General features: G+C 46.4%; 1 protein-coding gene across 3 annotated transcripts; it reads left to right on the plus strand.

Annotated features, from left to right (window-relative positions):
* Positions 1 to 358: 358 nt before the first annotated feature.
* On the plus strand, positions 359 to 21,201 carry SLC9A8 (solute carrier family 9 member A8). 3 transcript variants are annotated; one of them, XM_066199003.1, is made up of 17 exons: positions 359 to 378; positions 970 to 1,148; positions 1,471 to 1,551; positions 5,556 to 5,614; positions 8,029 to 8,112; positions 9,045 to 9,146; positions 9,945 to 9,979; positions 10,525 to 10,668; positions 11,907 to 12,045; positions 13,202 to 13,307; positions 13,492 to 13,608; positions 14,349 to 14,431; positions 15,641 to 15,752; positions 16,448 to 16,668; positions 17,683 to 17,829; positions 20,701 to 20,784; positions 20,892 to 21,201. In XM_066199003.1, exons 1-17 carry the CDS (start codon positions 371 to 373, stop codon positions 21,078 to 21,080), a joined length of 1,890 nt encoding a protein of 629 aa, XP_066055100.1. In that variant the 5' UTR covers positions 359 to 370; the 3' UTR covers positions 21,081 to 21,201. The 3 variants fall into 3 exon arrangements, with proteins under 3 accessions (XP_066055100.1, XP_066055102.1, XP_066055101.1); XM_066199005.1 differs by having other exon boundaries at positions 20,701 to 20,980; XM_066199004.1 differs by lacking the exon at positions 20,892 to 21,201 and having other exon boundaries at positions 19,027 to 20,792.
* Positions 21,202 to 22,413: the final 1,212 nt, after the last annotated feature.

Here is a 22,413-nt window from a genome sequence, read left to right on the forward strand (position 1 = left end):
GTGATGGCTCTGGGGACAGGGAGCGATGGTGGCTCTGGGGACAGGGAGCGATGGTGGCTCTGGGGACAGGGAGCGATGGTGGCTCTGGGGACAGGGAGCAGTGGTGGCTCTGGGGACAGGGAGCGGTGGTGGCTCTGGGGACAGGGAGCAGTGGTGGCTCTGGGGACAGGGAGCAGCGGTGTCCCTGGGGACACGGAACGACGGCCGTGTTGCAGTCGCTGCCCCCGCCGACAGGGGGCGTCCCGGCGGGCCGGCGGCGCGCTCCCGCGGCCGTTCCTCAGCCGGGCGCGCTCCCGCGGCCGGACGTGCCCGCCCCGGCGCCGGAAGCGGCGGCGCGCGCGGGGCGCCGTGGGAGCGTCAGCCCGGCAACATGGCGGAGTGAGTGCGGGGCGGCGGGGGCGGCGCGGGGCTCAGGGACACGGCCGCGCCGTGCCGTGCCGCGCCGCGCCGTGCCGTGCCGTGCCGTGCCGTGCCGTGCCGTGCCGTGCCGTGCCGTGCCGCGCCGCGCCGCGCCGTGCCGTGCCGTGCCGGCCGGGATCGGTCCTGCCGCGGGCACGGCTGTACCGCGCTGTGCCCTTCCTGCCGGCGGTGCGGCGCGGTGCGGTGCGCTGAGCGGTTGGGGCCCCCCTCAGGCCCCACGCGGAGCCGGGGCTCCGGGGCTGACAGCGGCGATGTTGCCGTGCTCACCCGGCTGCGCTGCTCGTACCCCTCGGCCTCGGGCTCCCCGAGCATCCCGGGCTGCGCTGCGGCGTGACGGGCTCTGCGCTGCCTGAAGCAATAATCAGCTCCAGCGACGTGAATTTGCAGTGTCTGTCTACTCAGAGACGGCCTTTAAAACACGGCCGTAAGGAGCTGGTCACCAGCACGAGTTCAGTGTGATCTGGTGGTTGGCTGGTGACTGCGTGTCTGTAGTGGGGTTTATCGTCCTGCTCCCATCCAGTGTAATCGCATATTGTATTGTCCTGACAGGTCTGCAAATGCCACCCATGAAGTCATCAATGCCACCCTCCACACTCTGCTGGCTGCCACTACCAAGCTGGTGGCCCCTACGCCTCCCAAACCCATCCTTCCAGTCCAGACTGGAGTCCAGGCACAGCAAGAGGAACAGTCTAGTGGCATGACGATTTTTTTTAGTCTTCTTGTTATAGGTGAATGATGAACTGAAAGTCTGTTAATCTCTATTAACTGTAATCTGTGTTTGAGGACTTAGGCCAGCTCAAAATCAAATAAACCAGAGGTTCATTCCTCCTCTGGTTGTCTCTGTGCAGTGGGATTTTGCACAGGCACAGGGATTTAGAACATTTGTGGTGGTGGGAGCTACTGCTGACACTGATGCTTCTGGGTGTATTGCCAAAGTGAAGCCTGCTGAATCATTGGGAGAAGTTTGCATGTGCATTTTAAAAATACTACTTTAAAGCATATTTTATTCTATTCCAACACTCCTGAATCTCCTTTTGTTCCCCTTCACAGCTATTTGCATCATATTGGTGCATTTACTGATAGAATACCGGCTTCATTTTCTACCAGAGAGCGTGGCTGTTGTTTCCTTAGGTGAGTAGCCGTGGCATTTTTATACTGGATTTGTGTTGGTCCAGGGGCTGTCAGCAGTGTGCTCTGGAGGTAATGTTGTGTGTTGGCCATCACTAGAAAGATGCAGCAAACTGGATGCAGGGATGAAAACAGCTAATTCATGGAGTTAAACTGATTGAAGAAATAAAGAAATGAGCATATGTGCAGAGACTGGCCCAGGAGAATGTCACCTGCAGGGGTGTCACTGCCTGAGTGCTTTGGCATCTTCCTCTAGTTTGCATCCTCAGGGTAGGACAAGATGTGCAGCACTCCCTGGGCATGAAGCTGCAGCCTTCCCTTTGGGGTGGTACATGTGTTCATGCTGGTGTTGGCAGAATTGTGTCTGACTGTGGGATTTTAATGTAGCTGGGGACTGCAGCTATCCCAAAAACTCACCTGCACTGCCAGATCCTTCACTGTCCCAGCAGTACCATGACAGGAGCTCCTCCTACGGCTTGAGCTATAAGTGTGTCACCCTTGAAGGAGATCAAGTACATACTTAATTTGGATTAAATTTGGAGTATTCCTGAGCCTATAGTTTTATGTCAGGGTGATTCAATTTATTTGTACGCTGTTGCTCCTGATTTATAATATGTAAATGAGGAGCCAGTCAGGCCAGGTACATTCATTATTTTCTCTACATGCTGTCTGATGTTTAAAGAGCCTGGTCTGAATGTTCTCAGCGCCAGTTTTTCAGCTGTGATTTGTCTGCAAGATTCTGTAATATTTTTGCTTCTCTTGCTGGTGATGCTTTCACTGGCAGTTGTTCTAAAAATACAACAAGAAGACAAAGATGCTTAGTTACAGTCCTGAGGCAGCTCAAAGGACCAGATTACTGGTTGAGCAGGTAGATTTGTTTGGTTTTGGGCTAGGCTGGTGCCTTCTCTCATGTTTCTTAACTGTATTTTTACACAGTTTCTCAGTTGGAGCAAGTGAACTTCTTGGTGCTTGTCAGTAACTGATGCTTCCTGGAGGACAGGGATCCTCTTGCATCTCAGGTGCTAGATTGAGGAAATCTTAGGGCTGTTACTGGGCAGAAAGAGAAGCATATTTTCCAGCACTGTGACTCCCTGGATTTGTAGGTAACTGTATGTGCTGGAGACCGTGTCGTGTTTCTCACAGAGCAGGTTTTGGAGCTGTGAGCAGCATTCACTTGCAAGGCCCTGTGTGAGTTTCAGTATTTCTGTTCAAGCATAAAACAAACAGGTGGGTGAGGTGCACACACACCCCTCGTCTTTACAGCAGATCATCCATCAGGCTTTTGTCCTTTATGGTTCTGTGGCTGACAGGGATCAGAGCTGCTGCAGCTCGTCCTGACTCACTTGTCATCCTCACAGAAACCACCCAGTGCTTGGTTCACTCTTGACACACTTCTCTTTCCCTCCCTCCTTTCCTCATTGCCATGGACCGGTGAGATGTTGTGTGAATGTATCTCCCTGAAAGGTGCCACAAGGACAGTACTGTCCCTTCAGTGTCCTTCCCTTTTGTACACAAAAACCCAAGTACAGGGTGCTGATTTGGCTTCAGATCAGGTTAGTTACTGTGGCTGTTAAACAGCTAATCTAAATTTAAACATAATCCCCAATATAAAATGCAGCAGTATGGTGATTGCTCTTGCTGGCACGGTTTTGGGTTTTCTTTGCTGTCATTCTGTGTGACCTGGGCAGTGCAGAGCAGAGGAGTTGGGTCAGTTTGTGTCCCTGCTCCTGCTGGGCTGTGCAGAGCAGCAGAGGCACAGACATTCTCCTCTTTCTGTTCCCTGTTATTGGCATCTCAGCTGCAGGAGAAGGGTTTTAGCTGCTGGGTTTAGTGTTGGTGTGTGCTGTGTTCCTGTGAGCCCCAACAAAATCCTGTTCAAGAAACAGGAAAGCTTCTTGCCTGGGCTGTTGCTGCTGCTCAGGGTGGGTCAGAAGGAGCAGAGCTCTTGTGTCCTGTTCAAAGGCTGAGCAGGAAGGTGCTCAGTTGGGTTTTGGGGTGAAGCACAGCAGTCTGTCCCCCAGGTGAGGGGACATGACCCCGCAGGTGCAATTCCTGTGAGGCAGCAGGGTTTTACAGCCAGGTGACAGATGCTCTGTGTCATTTCAACCTTGTGTAGTCACTTTATAGGCTCAGTCATGCTGGAAGTGCTGTCAGCAGCTCTCTGATCACTGGGGCTGCCAGCTCAGTGCTCTCAGTGACCCTCTGCTCCTGGTAATGCTCTGCACAGCTGGGTTTCAAGTATCCACTTTTGCCAGCAGTGCCAGAAGTGAGGTGTGTCCTGTTTTGAATTGTAAATTAAGCAAATGCTCTCAGGAAGTTATTGAAGGCTAATAAAAGTGGCAGCAGAGACGAGAGGCATGATTTCCACAAGTGTTTTTCCTCCCATTGTCTAAGCTGCTCGGAAGTTTCTGGTTTATGATTTCTAGAGGGTGTGTCTCTCTGCTGGACAGAGTGGGAGTGCATTCTCTGAGGCTGGATTTTGATCCTCATCCTTATAAGTTGCTGGAATTTTGTGGGTCAAAATAGTTTCCAGAAATGTTTTTTCTCTTTGATCTGTTACTGAGTTTTAACATGTTCTCAGGAAAAATAAAGGCGGGTTGCAATAAGAAGACGCCTATAAAATTTTCAAAAAAAAAACCCGCAAAAAATCGAGGTATAGATTAACTGTTACAGACTTACCCTTCTAATTAGCCCCTTGACAAAACTGACCTGCCTGATTTGATAGAAACAGCTGATCAAAACCTGCATTCATTCCTTTAGTAATAAAGGAGGAGTCTTTTGTAAATGTATGTGGCATGTGAGTGGCTCTATCTGCATTCTGCCCTTCAAGGAACAGCAGACCTTTGATGTTCCTTCAGTTATGTTTTCCTCTTCCTTTCCATAGAAACCATTTCATGGAACAATTATTTCAACCCTCTGGGACTGATGCCTTCACAGATCTTTGCACAAAAGAAGGCTTAGGCCTCCTGGCTTTGTGTGTGTGACACATCCATCAGGAGTAATCCATGTGATTCTGTTTGTGAGACTCTTTTGTTAGCTACAGAGCTCATGAGGGGCTCTCATGAGTTACAGGAAAGCACACTTCACTGGAGTTACAGGAAAGCATACTTAAAGCTTCTCAGACACTCTGTGCTTTTCTTTTGGAGTGTTTGACTTCTGTGTCCCAGTGTTTGACTGTGAAGTCTCCATTCTGTAAATAATAAAACACTACTATGCAGAGACACAGATGTGAAATCTGGCTACGGACAAGTTCCCTGGAACTACTTGAAAACTATTAACGACACTTGATGAGTTACCTTTGTGACTTCTAGGAGAAACCTTGTTACAGTTTTATGTCTTTATGTTTGAATATGTGTGGGAGGAAAGACTACAATAACCTTTAACCGCTGAGTTTGCAGCAGCCTTGATAAAATTCTTCTATATTCACATTATTTCTACATGACTTAAACAGTGTGCAATTCATTTGGAAAATAGTTCTGACAGGGTCTCCACCCTGATCCGGGTTTGTTGCCTTTTCATTGCCAGAGAGTGCTGTGATTTCATTCAAACAAAATTCTCTTCTCTGGGGAAGAGTGATTCCATTTAAGCTGCTTTAACTGCAAATAATATTGAAGTGACACGAAGCACAGATGCCTGAAACAGAACTTCCTGATTCTTCAGCAAGGAAGGTGACATTTCATTTGAGTGCAGCTTAGATGAGAAGTGTTTTTGAGTAGTTAAGCCTGTTATCTTTCTGAGCCACTGAGCATCACACTCTCAGTCGGTCTGTTTGGAGCTGGGGTATCCCAAGAGACAATCTGTTGTGCAGGGAAACTCTGCAGTTATGTAACCTATTGGAAGCTGGGTGTTTGGGTATTAAACCCAGAGCTACTCAGTGTTTTCATGGTTTAGGAATGAAAGACTTGCTCCGCTATGTTTTGCCTTGTTTTCACTCCTAAAACTTGGAGAGCTGATTAACAGTGATGTGTTTTGTGGCTATTTCAGAATGTTTTCTTTTTGTCTCCTAGGTATCCTTATGGGAGCTTTTATAAAAATCATAGAGGCTCAAAAGCTGGCCAACTGGAAGGTATAGTTGTCACAATTAATTTTTGAATTGTAGAAAAATCTGCTAATTCTTATGAAAAAGGCATAGTAATACTTGATGTTTTAGAGGGCAAGTCCTGGCAGAAGTTTTTCCAAGAGCTGAAGTCTACAGTGAAGCAAGGATTTTGCCTCCTACTGTTCATCCACATTATCAAAGCAACGGACTCTTCACTATTCCTGCTTTAATTTAAAATCTTTCAGCATTTAAACTGTGATTTTGCTTCACAGCCCCAAACAAGTCAATATATCAGTGAACTGATTGAAGTCACAGTGATTTGAATTGCCAGTTCTAAACAGGATTTATATCAGCCAGCTGAACATCTTGGTCTGAGTGGTGAATTTTAATCCTAGCTTGCAGTTTTCTATTTCAGTTAGTGCCCTAAAGGAAGTTGTTTTTCTCCTTAGTTGAAATAAATTAAAGTGCATAGATTTTCAATCTGATGTAGCTTTTGGACTACACGTTATGCTTCTTTTTTTGTCAACTAACTGCACTGGTTCTGTGTATACTTGTTTAAACAATTACATAGCTCAACAGTTGTGTTGTACTGTTTCATTTTTACATATGAGGTCATTAGAAACAGTGGGGGCTGCAGTAGCTGGTGCTTTTTCATTTATGATTTATGTCAACTGGATTTGCCTTATAATTGAAAATCAGTTAAATGCCCACAACATCAACATTTTAAATTAGTTTCCTGTGGATTAAATAAAATAATCTGAGTAAGATCATGTCTGTAAGAAGGAAAAAGGAAGCTTCATGCTCTGGTTTGAGGACTTGTTCTCTAAACATGAGAAACACTGATCACAGCTGATAAATTGTGGGGGTTTTCTGAGAAGTGTTGTTCTCATCTTGGGAGGCACTGGGGAGTTGTGCTTGCTCATGTCAGCCAAGGTGAAAGGCCACAGATATCACATTATTATTTGCTTACCTGAGTTACTTTCACTGTAATAAAGCTTAGGCTGTTGTAATTTTAGATGTGAAAATTTCTAATCAATAATTACAGACTTTATTACATGGTTATAAGTGGTTCTAAATTTACTAAATTCCCTCTGTTTATCTCTTTAGATAAAAAATGGAATATATAACTGCAGGCGATATCCCTGCACAAGGGAAATCTTGGATCATATCCCTGCCCTGAAAACTTTGTAATGTAATTTCCAGGGATCACACCTTACTGAGTGTTCATTCAGGTTCACCACTAAGACCTTGTACTTGCACGGCTGTCAGTCAGAGTCCTCATGGTTTATTTTCCTCTGCTTCCACGCAGCACAAACGCAGTCCTCCCTTTCCATTGTTCTCACTTCCTTGTGCAGCTCTGGTTTCGGGGCTTTTCTGTGTGCAGTGACTCAGGTGTGGGCTTTGTTGCAGTGCTGGCAGCAGTGTCAGGGCTCACAGCGCTGTGCCTGCACAGTCACAGGCTGCAGCGTTTCAGTCCAGAGGATGAGTTTGGTTTCCTAAGCCCCCCAAATCCTTTAAGATGATTATCACTGGTACAGCAGGAATGAGACTTTAAAGGGATGAGTACCTCTGGTTTGAAAGCTGGTGTTAGGACAGAACAATCCATCAGCTGTTTACCCTGGGCTTAAACAAGTTAATCGCTGCTTGCAGAGGTGACAACTCTAACGTGTCCTGGGGGACAGGAGGGACTAAACAGGTGGGTAAAGAGGCTGGCCCCCTCAGCTGGGATTCATTTGCCTTCTGTGCTTACTCTGCCAGCAGGAAAACCAGGGTGCCAGGCTGGGGGTACAGCCTGAGCAGTGCTAGCCAGGGGATGAGATAAGCGACAAAGACTGAGGACACAGAAAAATAGCATCTTACCTCATGGTGGCTTCCATTTATATCACTGTGATGGCACAAAGGAGCCATCAGAATAGTACCATTCAGCTCAGGCAGAAATGACATTTGCTGAGAAGAATCCAGCCTCAGGCCCCTCAGGTGGTGTGTCACCTGAGCCTGGTCACCTGCAGGGGCACTGGGCTGATGATGTGATTTTCCCAATGAAAGTGCTTGGGCCTGGTTAACCTGTTCTGTTCAAGCAGTGGCCAGAAGGTTCCTTGGCAGTCCTTACAGATTCCCAGACTCCCAGATAAAGTGGGAATACTTTTTGCGGAAACAGGAAGATGTTTTCCTTTACCATAAATAACCTGTTTTCTATGCAGCTCTTTTGGAGACAGTAATTTAAATAGGTAACCGCTAGATTTCTGTCACAGGGTTGAAAAAGAGCAATAGAAGTAGCAGCCCTGGAATAGTTCACTGTTCTTCAGTCATCTATTTTTAGATAAGAAGGGAGAAAGATTTTTCATTTTCCATCACTATTTTTAATGGCTTTTCTTTTGGAAGATTTGATGTTATTTCAATAATTATGACATCCCTGTAATTATATATTTTTTTTTTTGCAGGAAGAAGAAATGTTTCGTCCAAATATGTTTTTTCTGCTTTTGCTTCCACCTATTATATTTGAATCTGGATATTCACTGCACAAGGTCAGTCCCTGCCAGACGCTCATTTTGGATGGTGAGGTTTTGTTTGGAACAGATCCTGCTTTTACTTGTCTTCATGAAGCTTAGGAAAATTGCATTAAATTCCATTATATTAATCATTGGGGAATTGAGAGGGCAAAATTTAAACCTCTTCAACCCAGAGTGCAGGGAGTGTAGCTTGCTGCTGATAACTGAGTGCTGGCAAGGTGTTTGGTCCAGCACAGAAGAGGTTTTCTTTGGCTGGGGAGGTTTCTTACCTCACCAGAGCTGTACAAGGGCTGCTGTGGAGGAGGAGAAGTGGGAAGGTGTAAGATCAGAAGTGGGAGAGGTGGGGTCACTCCACAGCTAAAGAAGAGGAAAGTGTGTGTAAGGCTCTGACCCTTGCCTGTGTTTCCATGGGCATTTCTCAGAGCTCTCATCCTGCCCAGGGGGTTTGGTGCTCCCTTGTGCAGCCCTTCTGCTCCAGCTGTGCTGCAGGAGAGGCAGGGAGCGGCGCCATGGTGGTACCAGGGGCTGGTGCCAGCACTGGAGACCTTTCCATACTGAATCACAAGCAGTGGACCAGCAGCTGGGAAGTGTACAGGCCTTTTTCACCAGCCCTGTCTCCAACAGAGGGGCTGGCTTACACTTTTGATAGGAGGGGAACGTGTCAAAGTGCTGGATATCCAGCTGTGTGCCTGCGGATTGGGTTCTTGTTATGGTGCCAGACTGGGAATCAGTGCTGGGAATCAGAGGAATTGCTACTGTCCTCAAGAGAGCTGCAGTGTCTCTAGGCAGATGGTGTGGGTGTGTGTCCTGGGGTACCTGGAACCAAACTGAGCCTTTATAACCAGAAACCCAGTTGTGAATTAGAACCTAATTAAATGCCAACCCAAATGTGAGCTTTTCCTCAGGCCATTTTTACTAATTTAACTTATTTTCTTACTGTGTTCCAGGGTAATTTTTTTCAGAACATTGGTTCCATCATCCTGTTCTCAGTATTTGGCACTGCAATATCAGCTTTCATTGTAGGTGGAGGAATCTATTTCCTGGGCCGGGTAAGACTGACTGCTTTGAAGCACTTAAGTTTATCTGGCTTGTTATTTGAAAGTCCATTTTTCAAGAGCAGACAAACAGAGTGAAAGTGAATTCCTGGGTCACAAAGTGCAGTTCCCTGCTCTCACAAGGGCAGTGTTGTACAGCCGCTTCCATGGCTGTTGCTGGAGAGGCCCTGGAGTCTCTTTCCCTGGAAATCCTCAAAAGCTCTGGCCACGATCCTGGGTAATGTTCCAGGGGCCCTGTGGAGCAGGAAGGGTGGAGTAGGTGACCTCAGGGGTCCCTTCCAACCTGAGCCACTCTGTGACACAGCATATTCCCCGAGAAAAGCAATTAAAGCTTGAGTTTTACTTTAGTCTGACTTCCTGTTGGAAGGCTGTTCCACAGTGTGTTCTCTAGAGTCATCTTATGCCCTACAGTATTAATTTACTTTTTTTTTTTTGCTTCTGTGGTTTGGTGTTTCCCATTGATTATGTACAGGCGCAGATATTTATCTTTTCTCTCAGACTTCATTTTGGTAGGCCAAGCATTCTATGCTTTCCTCTTTGCCACTCAGATTTCTCTTCCTTTGAATGTCTTGGGTACTCTACTCACCTGCCCCTGCTCTAGTTCCCTGATCTTGGGTGATCAGAATTAGGATTGTAGCAGTAGATTACTGTTGGAGGGCAGTGTTAAACTGGATAACATCACTGCTGTGAATTTTTCTTAGTAATGAACTCAGGATTTGATGAATTGTTTGGTTTTTAAAGAGCAGCAGAACACCACATTTGATTGTGATTATGTTCTACCTATTCTTTCAGGCTGATGTCATTTATAAACTCAACATGACAGACAGGTAAGCTCTTGGGGAAATGGTGCAGTGTATGAAATAAAGCTTTTTTCAGGGTAGCTGCAGGTGGGAAATGCACTACATTGGCCACCTCTTTTGGTTAGTGTTTAGATTGCTGAGATTCAACGTTGTGTATGAAACTAAGAAATAGATGGAACACTTCTATGCCCTTTTTATTACCATAGAGTGTTGTACTGTATTCCACTCTATTGCATTCTAGTCTGTTCTGTGCTCCGTGGTTTGTTTAGACAGATACTGGGTATTTTGACCAAATGTTAAGATTTGTAAACTTCGATTAGTTGGTATTATTACTTATGTGATAAGGGTATAACTTCCTTGTTCAAATCCTCTTAAAGGACAGAATGAATTTTTCAGGATCAATAATGTAGATTTTTCAAGGACTTGTCAAGTGGCCAAGTCCTTAGGGCTGGAAAGTGAGTACAACTTATCACAGTGTAGAAACTGTAACACAAATGGGCTTTGTTAGTGTTGCTCATGTAAGTAGGTAGGTATTTTTCTTTGATCTGGTTTCCTCTTTTGCGTTCTCCCAGTTTTGCATTCGGCTCTTTAATATCTGCTGTTGACCCTGTGGCCACTATTGCCATTTTCAATGCCCTTAATGTGGATCCTGTGCTCAACATGTTGGTTTTTGGAGAAAGTATTCTCAACGATGCAGTCTCAATCGTCCTGACCAAGTAAGTGCCCTGGAGCCACACATGTTTGTGGAAACAATAACTACATCCTTTTCTGTTAGATATACAGTAATTCTTCCACCTTCATTTGGAACAAATCCTGTGGTTCAGGTGTGAAGCTGAATCTTGTGTGGTGCTCCTGTGTAAAAAGCAAATGAACTGCATAGACAGAAGACAGTAAATTATTTCCTCATTACCCCTACCCCCAGTGCCTTATCTCATTAACCCTGGATAACTGATTGCTTTCTAATTCCATTCATTCTCAGCTCTCTTTCCATCTGAGGGTCCTGACAGCAGGAGCCCCTCATGTCACCTGTCAGGCACAGAAATATTCACCTTCCCAGAGCTGCCCTGTCTGTGCCTTTGGCTTGAGCCCAGAGTCCCACTGTGGCTGGGGAGGAGTACAGCACCTGCCATTCTCTGGGGTTGTGTTTATACTGGGGCTGCCACAGGAAAGGGGAACATCCAGTGTCCTTGTCTTTTGCCTTTGGTAGTTCTCTGGGGCTGAAAGAGTAAAAAATGGATAGATATATCTTCATATTACTGCTGAAGCCAATAGATGTGATTGTGACTGTGTAGAAGGAACAGCTGTACCAAGCAGGTAGTGAAGTCAGAGTAATTTTCTAATGAATTAATTGCTTTTATTACAGTTGTGGTTCTTTCAGGGAAGGTGATGAGGGCTAAAAGCAGCCAAAAGAAGCACGAGTTAGAACCTGTGTGTTCTTTGCACAGAATTTCCATGAAATACACTGCTGAAATTCAAAGAGGTTCCTTCCCTTTCCTGTTAAGAGCTGCTTTGTTTTTCTTCAGTGACCTTCTTGTCTCTCATCCACACCTAAATATTTGATGAGAGTTCTTCCTGTTCATTTGTTCTTCTCAGAGGATCACATGAGTTTTTACCACTGTAAAATGTGTTTTCTTTTCCTTTTCAAAGTTGGAACACTGTTTTGAAATACTGGGCATCACCATAGCCTATTTACGCCATTCTGGGATTCTTCAGAGGAGCAATGCTGGATTTTTAGCAGAATTAGGTTTCCCTTTGGGGATTACACTGAGGCTTGATTTAACGTCTTTTGACATTTCTCTTGTTATATATATCACAGTAAAAGCCTTTTAAGAGTGGTAGCAACAAAGAAATGGGAGTCTTTTTTGTTGTTATGCTCAAAAGATGTTAGATATTTTTGGATCCAGGCTTAGAATGTGTAACCATTTCTTTTTATTTCTCTTTTAATTGTATCTAGCACAGCAGAAGGTTTGACGAGGGAAAATATGTCAGATGTAAGTGGATGGCAAACGTTTCTCCAGGCCCTCGGATACTTTCTCAAGATGTTCTTTGGCTCTGCAGCACTTGGCACACTTACTGGTCTTATTTCTGCATTAATATCCTTTTTTAATTTTGAACTGCAACATTCTAGTAGTATTTTCTTCCCATCTTCTCCAGCATTTCTTAGAGGGTATTTCTTATTAGACATTATTTTGGTTTTATGTTAGTGTGCATGGATGTGTATTAAAAGTGGCATCAAATTTTTATGAACATAATTAAGGTCTGAAATGTTGTATAATAGCTTATGTGCATTGGAGTGTTATAAGATATGGTAATTGTTTTGTAAATTCAAAATATATTAATTCCATTTCAATACCAATCCATTTTAACAAGCATATGGCTTCTTTTTTTTACATACATAAAACAGTTAATTAAAAAGAAAAAAAAAGAAAAAGCTGCTTTTCCCGAGGGCCTTTGAGTCAGCCCAGCGCATTTGTCCCTATGGATCATGTGCAGGCAGCTGAATGCAGCCACTGCTCTGCTTGGATTTACCCTGGCTTACATTTTGCCTCTTCCACTTCCAGGAACGGGTTACTGAAAAACCCAGGAGCTGCTCTGCTGAGGTCAGGAGGGCTCTTTGCTGTGCCCAGACACCTTTGTTACTTTTTGGGCTTGTTCAATGCTAGTTCTGGCTCCACTGTCTGAGCTCTGGGCTGCGCAGCAGTTACTGGTGTCAGCTGGGACACACTGCCAAACTCTTTGTGAACAACAGGAATAGAATGTCTGATTAAACACAGAGGTATTTCCCCTTTTGGCTCATCAGCCCTATTCAGCAAACTTTGAAATTATTCCATACATCACAACAGAAGAGGGAGACAGATGTTCAACACTTCTTTGAGTCATATCTAAATTGCACTAAGTCAAAGAGAAAAGCAGCTTATTTGCCCTTTACAGTTACCTGTGCCTCAAAAGTATTTGTTTTACCTGTTGTTATCAGTGTTGTAGAGGCACATCAGTAAGAGATCTTTTTTTGTCTCTAACTCTGTCTTCTGACAGACTTCTACCAGCAGTAGCTCCTATAAGAAACATTCCTCACATAAGAAATTTCTAATCTTTCCATACTTGAGTTGAAGGCCAATATATAGATTTTATTGGCTATTCAGTAGAGAAGTACATTAAGCATAATCATTGTCTTGTAATGGAATGAACATAACAAAGTATTTCTTTGATTTATTTTTTAATTTACTTTTTCCGTAACATTTCCGTGTGCACGTACTAAAGCACATTGATTTAAGGAAGACACCTTCCCTAGAGTTTGGGATGATGATAATCTTTGCTTACCTTCCTTATGGCCTTGCAGAAGGGATCTCACTCTCAGGTGAGCAGCAAAATGGGTTCTGACCATACTGTTTAATAATAATAATAATGATAATAATAAAAAAATAATAAATAATAATAAAATATTTATGCTGCTGTAGGAACGGGTTTTGCCCTGTGAGGAGTTTACTCTGGAAGGTCTCAGCAGTAAATCCTTGCAGAGTTTTCTGCTGTTTTGCCCACAGGTATCATGGCAATCCTGTTCTCTGGCATCGTGATGTCTCACTACACACACCACAACCTGTCCCCAGTGACACAGATCCTGATGCAGCAGACACTCAGGACAGTTGCTTTCATGTGTGGTAGGTGCTGCCTGCTATTAAATCTGGTATTAATGGTTGAAAATTTCATTTCCATGGAGCAGTGGTTCTGTTGGGAGCAGCAGAGGTGTGAATTTGCATCCAGGCATCTGTGTGTCAGTGGTGCTTGTCTTTAAGAGAAGAATTCCCGAGAGTGGAGGCTGGAAGGCACTCAGAAGTCACCTTTCCTGCCACACTGGATAAAACATGCACTAAATCTCTCCCTCATCCTGCAGGCTCCTGCTAAGATTTGCCATGGGATTGATGGCAAATAGAGATCTCTGACTCGTGTGTTCCTCTGGTCTGGTTTTAGTTCTAGGAGATGGGGGTTGGGTGGTATTTTTTTTGAATGTTTTTTATATAAAAAGCTACTGGCAAAAACAGGAGCTTCACATCCGGAGGTTTTTGGAAGTAGTGGCACAAGCAGCTCAGAGGCCTAGAGCCTTTCCAGTTCCTTTTCCAAACCAAACCTTTGAAGAAATGACAAGTTCCTGCATCACAAACATCCCTGATTGCTGGGGGCTGCCATGAATGAATTCTGAATTGTTTGCAGGAGGATGCAGTATGATCAGGGAGTGGCCTTGCAGCAAAATGAACTTTACCACTCCTTAGTGAGCACCAGCAGCTCTCCAGGGTTTGGTCAGGAACTCCCATTTTATGTACTATTGTATGTGGTAATTAATAACAGGAGTAGAAAAGGTTTTCTAGAACTGTTTATTTAAAATGTGATTTCTCTTTTTCAGAAACGTGTGTTTTTGCATTTCTTGGCCTGTCAATTTTTAGTTTTCCTCACAAGTTTGAAATGTCCTTTGTCATCTGGTGCATAGTAGGTATTTACTTTCTTCCATATCTTTTTGGATGCGTTTTTGGTATTGGGGAAGGGAGAAACACCTTACAGTTAAAAGATTTTAGAATAATTGTTAACATTTATAGGTTTTTATAAAAAATTGTCTGATTCCTCTCATATTTCTTTGTCTTTGAACCCATTTCAGCATGCCTTAATGCAGTGGCTCTGTGAATTACGTTTCACATGGGGCTTGCCTCCATCTGTTGCCATTATAATGGTTTAATATCAGCATGAAAAGCGAGTTCCCTTTTGCAGAGTGCAGTGAGGGCAGCGTGGATCCATTTCCAGTTGTGTACTGCAATGTACACTGAGTGTGTGGTTCAGGGGAAGGATTGTTATCTGCAGCTTCCCCAGACGGGGATATCAGCACAGGGAACTGCTCTGCCTGCATTACACACAGCTTCCCTATCTAATGTGTATCTAAGGTGGGACACTTCCTTCTGTGTAGCATTGTCCTCCCGGCGTCGTGCAAATTGTGTAATTTTGGGGTGATTCACAAAGGAAAACAGCACAGCCCTTCAAGGATCCTGCTGACTAATTCTAGGATATTTACCTTACCAAGGTCTGTTTGTGGTGGAGCTTAAAAACAATGCTCTGAGAAAACCTTGCCTTTTTCTGAGTTAAAGTTTTCACTGTGTTTGTTAATTGTTTGCCATTGTATCAATAGTCCCCTTCTTTTTCTTTTCTGCTCTCAAAGCGTTGTTTCAGCGTGGGGCATGTTTTATAGCCATACCCAGGGAAGTGTTGGGAAACAGGCTGGTGTGCTCTTTGTTTGGCTCCTGGCCTTTCTGAGCAACTGAGCCACGGGGAGACAATAGAAATACCTTATTGCCTCTTGGCTGCTGCACCAAGGGAATGATTAAAGGAGCTCAACTGAGGATCACTTTTACCCAAAGTAATTCTTGGTCTTCCTGGAATGCCTCCTGGGTTCCATTTATTTACTCTAAGTGGAGCAGCCTGGTCTCCATCAGTGACAGGTCTGATTTAGCTTCAGTTAAGCAGACAAAATATTTCAGGAGTAAAATTCCACAAGGCCCTGTGCTCAGGGGTTTCTCTCTGTTCACGGAGCACCACACCTGCCTGAGAGCAGAAAGAGCTTATCCACCTTCCCCTGTAACACCAGCTGCAACTGGGGCCTTGTGGATGTGGCACATCAAAGGGTCTTTTGCTTTTATTTCTGTTTTTCAGGTGCTGGTTCTGTTTGGTAGAGCAGTGAATATTTTTCCGCTTTCCTACCTGCTCAACTTTTTCCGTGATCATAAAATCACTCCCAAAATGATGTTTATCATGTGGTTTAGTGGTAAGTTACAGCTTAAAACACTGAGAACTGGAAAAAAAAACCCCCCGTTTTATCTCTTTCATTGCGTGGCCCACTCTAGGAGGAACTGGTTTTTCATTGTTTGAGAAAAACTCAACATTTGCACTATTCTGAAACCCAAGTGCAAAGAAGTGTTCTCTTTCCTCTTTGTGCTGGAGAGCTTTGCTCTGGTGAGCCCCACGAGAGCTTTTCCACAGAGAGGCTGCTTGTCCCTCTAGGCCCCACAGCTTGAGCAGCAGTGCCTGAAATGCTCAGACTCGTTTTGGGGTGGTTTAATGGGCACGCCATGGGGTTGTAACCGTCCTTTGGGATTTGGGGTGGTTTAATGGGCACGCCATGGGGTTGTAACCGTCCTTTGGGATTTGGGGTGGTTTAATGGGCACGCCATGGGGTTGTAACCGTCCTTTGGGATTTGGGGTGGTTTAATGGGCACGCCATGGGGTTGTAACCGTCCTTTGGGATTTGGGGTGGTTTAATGGGCACGCCATGGGGTTGTAACCGTCCTTTGGGATTTGGGGTGGTTTAATGGGCACGCCATGGGGTTGTAACCGTCCTTTGGGATTTGGGGTGGTTTGATGGGCACGCCATGGGGTTGTAACAGTCCTTTGGGAGGTGGGGGATTGCAGTTGACTCAGGTGTTGCTGGTGGCTGACTGTCCTTGCTGTTCTCTCCCTGAGGGTTGCGTGGGGCCATTCCCTACGCCCTCAGCCTCCACCTGGGGCTGGAGCCCATCGAGAAGAGGCAGCTCATCGGCACCACCACCATCATCATCGTGCTCTTCACCATCCTGCTGCTGGGAGGGGGCACCATGCCCCTCATCAGGCTCGTGGACATCGAGGACTCCAAGCCACGCAAGAGGAACAAGAAGGACGTCAACCTTAGCAAGACAGAGAAGATGGTTTGTGTGGGGTTTTCACTCACAGGATCACTGGGGTTTGGTGGGGTTTGGTTTTTTTTTTTCAGTACATGATTTTTTAAACTAAAAAGTAAGATGAAGGCTGTAGAAAAAACCAAGGTAGTAGGACAAAGCTAAGCAATATAATCTTAAAGTATTCCAAAGACAGAGTTTGCTTAGTGTTTCTACAAAATACATTTTTGGACAAGGGGAGGAGAAACAGTCTCTTAATTCAATCCAATTACAAGTTGATCTATATAAATTAAAGTAACGCCTGGAAAAGCATAAAGCAGATGATAGAGGATTGAGTCAAATACAGAGAGAAAGTAGTTGGTGCAGTGTGAGATGGAAATTAATCATAAAAGGCAGATGGAAATTACTTTGAAAGATTCAAAGGTCATGAGAAGGTGGTAACAATAGGCCCCCCTCTGACTGGACATTATTTTAAAGCATTTTCTGGCAAAGCAAGAGATCTGACAAAGCCAAAGCCATTCTGGAATCTCTTGTGCAGAAGACTGGAGGATAAAAAGTATCACAGGATATTTTTTGCCTCTTTTTCTCTAAACCATTGAAGAGTAGATGCAGGGTATTGTTCTGGAGGATCTTAAGAACATTTTTTCTTTGCATGAGGTTGATTGTAGTCTTTAGAATTCCCTTGCACTGTCCACACAGGGAAGTGCAGGAAGGAGGGCAGGGACAGGGCGTGTTTGACAGGGCTGGTTTTCAGTGGGACAATGGCAGCAGTGGTGCTTGCTGGATCAAAGCATTGTCCAGCTCACAAGAGAGAACTTGCACAGTAGAAACCTGTTCTCAGCAATAGTGACAATGAATAACGTGGAACATTTGAGGTCTTTTCCCTTTCAGCATGGAAAGGGAAGCTAAGGGACAGCTGAGCAGGCTCATACAGCCCAAAGCCCTGCAAGGCTGGCATGGGGATCATTTCCATATTCAGGAGCTGAAGGTGCTGGGATGACTGCCACTTCTCTCAGCTAATTCCTGTACTTGTGATTTTTCCAGGGAAACACTATAGAATCTGAGCATTTGTCAGAGCTCACGGAGGAGGAATACGAAGCCCAGTACATAAAACGCCAGAACCTCAAAGGCTTTATGCGGCTCGATGTCGAGTATTTGAATCCTTTCTTCACCAGAAGACTCACACAAGAAGTAAGTTTGTCTTATTTTCTTGCAGAAGAGAAACTGGTCGGGTTGGTCGTTGTCCTCAGTACCGCACAGGGCTCTTGGTGCAGCCACACGAGTGTAGGGACAGGGGGACATCTGTGTATTGCTCGTGCACAGAGAGAGCAGCTGTAATGAGCAGCTGCTCTGTAAGTTGGATTCAATGAGCATCTCAGAGCTACCCCAGTTACACTTGGTGTGTGGGTGTGCTGAACTGGCCTTTAATCGTGCGGAGAACCATGAAGGGCATCAGGAGTCCCTGGCTGCTGCTGCTGCAAAAAGCTGCTGCCACTCGGGCAGAGTTTTTAAAGTGCTGTCACACACAGTTCCTGCCTCTTGCTGTCAGTGGTCCTGTGACCTCTGGAGCTGTGATGTTGCTGCAGAGTGCAGTTTCTATCTTGGAATTAGGCACCAGCATTGCACCCTTTCACTTTCCAGAGAGCAAAGCTCTGAGGCTGTAAATGCAAAACAACTCCTGACAGTAACTTTACACTGAGTGGCCCCAAGGTGTAAATACTCTGCCTTTTTCACTCCCATGCTTCAGAAATCTGAGGCTCCTTAGCCACAGAACTCACTGTTTTTCAAATTTCCCATGGAAGCATTTTGGCTGTGCAGTTCATAATTTTGTGTAAGTGCACATTCCGTCTTCCTAGCCTGCTCAAAAGTACTGTTTTTCCTCTTGTTTTGTACTTTTCAAAAGTACCCTTTCAGCACTTTCCTACAAATACTAAAGTCATTTATTGCAAAACCAGAAAGGAATCAAGAAACCAAAGTAAGCATCTGATTTGCAGTTGGTAGCCAAAAGCACAGGCTGCCATCCAGATTGCAACCAAAGGCTGGAAAAATAAGCATGTGAATCACCAGGGCAGGCCACAGGCTTCCCAGTGTCCCTGGGAACACGAGGAGCAGAGTCAAAGCCAGGCCCTCCAGACAGCATTGGAATTGTTGAAACACACAGAGCAGGACTGTCTAGAGAGCACAGGTAAAAATACCCATCACCAAAACTGTCACCTGTGGCAATAATCACTGCCTGAGCCCCTGGTAAATATTTTCTGTTGGGAAGCAGAAGGGCTGTGCGTGCTCCAGGAGCAGGAGCAGATCATTTCCTGAGGAGTGTGCCCTGCTGTGCCCAGGTGACAAGTGACCCAGGGCAGCAGGTGACAAACGGTGCTCTGTCTGCCCCAGGACCTGCACGACGGGCGCATCCAGATGAAGACCCTGACCAACAAGTGGTACGAGGAGGTGCGGCAGGGCCCCTCGGGCTCCGAGGACGACGAGCAGGAGCTGCTGCAGCAGAGCGGGGCCGGCCCGCGCTGACCTCCCACCCAGACAGGGCTGAGCTCCCACCCGGGGCTGAGCTGAGCCCCCACCCAGGGCACAAATCCCACCCAGACAGGGCTGAGCTGAGCCCCCACCCAGGGCACAAATCCCACCCAGACAGGGCTGAGCTGAGCCCCCACCCAGGGCACAAATCCCACCCGGGGCTGAGCTGAGCCCCCACCCAGGGCACAAATCCCACCCAGACAGGGCTGAGCTGAGCCCCCACCCAGGGCACAGCTCCCACCCAGACAGGGCTGAGCTGAGCCCCCACCCAGGGCACAGCTCCCACCCAGACAGGGCTGAGCTGAGCCCCCACCCAGGGCACAAATCCCACCCAGACAGGGCTGAGCTGAGCCCCCACCCAGGGCACAGCTCCCACCCAGACAGGGCTGAGCTGAGCCCCCACCCAGGGCACAGCTCCCACCCGGGGCTGAGCTGAGCCCCCACCCAGGGCACAAATCCCACCCGGGGCTGAGCTGAGCCCCCACCCAGGGCACAACTCCCACCCAGACAGGGCTGAGCTGAGCCCCCACCCAGGGCACAGCTCCCACCCAGACAGGGCTGAGCCTCACCCAGGGCTGAGCTGAGCCCCCACCCAGGGCACAAATCCCACCCAGACAGGGCTGAGCTCCCACCCGGGGCTGAGCTCCCACCCAGCTGGGGTTGAGCTTCACCCAGGGCACAGCTCCCACCCAGGCACAGCTCCCACCCAGGGCTGAGCTCCCACCCAGCTGGGGCTGAGCCTCACCCAGGGCTGAGCCAGGGGAAACTCCCGCATTCACACATTGTGCTCCTTGCTGGGTGAGACCCGCAGCTCTGCTGGTGCTGTTCAGGAAGGGAAACCCTCGAGGGACGGGCTGAGGGAAGAACCTTTTGTTCACTGCATAGCAAACTCCACACAGCCCGTTGGAAAGCAGAACCACCTGCCATGAAATGATGACATTGTTAATTGGGGGGAACTTCCTCCCGTCCCAAAACCTGCTGCAGCCACACGCTGCAGTACAGGGCCCTCGGGTGGCTCTGTAAAACAGAACGAATTGCACTTTACCTTTTATATATAGACATATATATATATAAAAATACATTCATTCACAGCATGAAGAGTCTTGACAGTTTATACTGTGAATTTGTTTCGACACTAGTAAGGGAATCTGACTGGAAGAAATGTATAAGGAATTTGCACATTTTGAACTCAGAAAAGATGTGTACCTTGACAAGAGCAGATCTTGCACATACGGGGAGTCACCTCTGAAAATGTCGTTTTCTGACTTAAATTGTTGATTTCTGTTTTATGGGATTTTTTGGTTTTATACTGGGGGGTCTAATCCACAGTACTGATTAGAGCGTGGTTTTGGGGAAGTGGGGGCCTGTGACAGCACAGGACTACGTTTGAAATTGTAGTTTCTCTTCTCTGGCTAAAGCCAGTTGCAGTTGGATTTCTGTAATTGGCAGTTGCTCCTTGCTGGCACTTTGGCTTCAAATCTTAGAAAAGAGCAGCTTCTGTTTTCCCTAATTTATGAAGTGTCCCTAACACTCCAGAATTCACCAATGGAATTTTTAAGCTTCAGTGGAAGCAAAAGCAGCATGTACATGAGGAAGAAGAGCCTACAACATCTAATCCAGGTACAGAAAGATTAATATTGCACGTGGCTGGAGCAGCCTCTGCTGGGAAGTGCCAAACAGCTTCCATTAAGCTGTCCCATTTTTCTCTTCTGCTTACACTGTTTCAGAATCTGTGGTCTCACTGCATTTGTTCTCCATGGCCCAGTGTTTGCTCAGCGTTGCCAGCACCTGAACGTGTTTGTTGCACATTTGCCATGGTGACACATGCAGCAGCTTGCTCCCGCTGCCAAATTCCTCCTTGGTTATTTGCATATCCACTGTCAGGATGTGAATTACAGTTCAGCACCCAAATCTGACATGCAAATGCACACGTTTGTTTCTGAAGATGTGAGACTTCGTTTTGGTCTGGTTTTGCTACTGAGTTTTTTAATCCACTGCTTACCTACTGAGAGAATAAAAGTTCAAGAATGTATTCAGAATCCCAAACCTGTTGTCTGAGCAGTTTTTTCCAGATACCACATCGTGTCCCCTGCTGCCCTTTCCCTGCCTGTGGAAAGGACCTCAGTGCTTGTCCCACACAGCTGTGCAGGATCTGTGTGAAAATTGGCCTTTTTGTCACCCTTTGAGACCCCAGCAGGCTGAATTAAACCTGTTACCCATCATCGCTCCTGCTGCATTTCTCACCTTGAGCCTTCACGCCAGGAGCTGCTGGAAGGTCCCTGGGAGCTCCTCAGGTGTTCAGTGATGGAGCTGCTGGGACACCGGGGTTGGCACTGGTGCCCTGGGAAGGCTGACCTGGAGCAGAGACTGGGCAGGGCTAAGAGAATAAAGTAGAGATTCTTTGAAAGGCCTTTAGGGTACACCTTGGGCAGGACAAGAGCCTGGCCAGGGCTACACCCAAGGGGGACCCAGAATGGTGACAAAACGGACACAAAATGGACAGCCGGTCACAAGGTCTCCACTTTTATAAGTTTTGGTCCATTTGCATATTGGGGTTTAATTGTCCACTTACAGCTTTGAGTTGTGAAGTCCCATTCTTGTTTTCCTTCTTCAGCCCACCCTTGTTTGTGCTTTTCGGCCTGAAAGTTGTAACGTTGTCCTCGGTGTGCAGCAGGAGGAGGATTTGTTTTGTGTCCCTGCTGTGTGCAGAGCTGAGTGACACTGACTGTGAGCTCAGGGCTGCACCCCTGGGCACCACAGAACCTGAAATACACGAAAGTTAAAAATAAAGGCATCAGCACAGTGGCTCTGTCCCGCTGCCAGTCATGGTACCCAGGTTCCATCCCACCGTACCTGTCCCAGGTGAGGCTGTTCCCTGTTCCCTGCCCCGGGTGAGGCTGTTCCCTGTTTCAGGTGATCAGTTCCCTGTCCCAGGTGAGCAGTTCCTGTTCCCTGCCCCAGGTGAGGCTGTTCCCTGCCCCAGGTGAACCGTTCCCTGTTCGCTGTCGCCCTCTGGCGGCGGCTGGCCAGCACAGCGCGGCTCCCGGCAATGAATGGCGCTGAAGCGATTCCAGAGAAAACGCTGGGGATGGCTGGATTTAAAACCAACTATTCCAAAACTTAACATGATTTCGTGCGTGTCAAAACTTGGAACCAAGTGTGAATGCTGAGACAGCAAAGCTAACTCCCTTATTTTGGAACCAAAAGTTTTTACCGATGCTCATACTCATTTACCGATACATTGGCTTT

Source organism: Chamaea fasciata, unplaced genomic scaffold (assembly GCF_029207755.1).
Source record: "Chamaea fasciata isolate MVZ Bird 193981 ecotype frontalis unplaced genomic scaffold, bChaFas1.0.hap1 SCAF_17, whole genome shotgun sequence".
Classification (NCBI taxonomy): domain Eukaryota; kingdom Metazoa; phylum Chordata; class Aves; order Passeriformes; family Sylviidae; genus Chamaea; species Chamaea fasciata.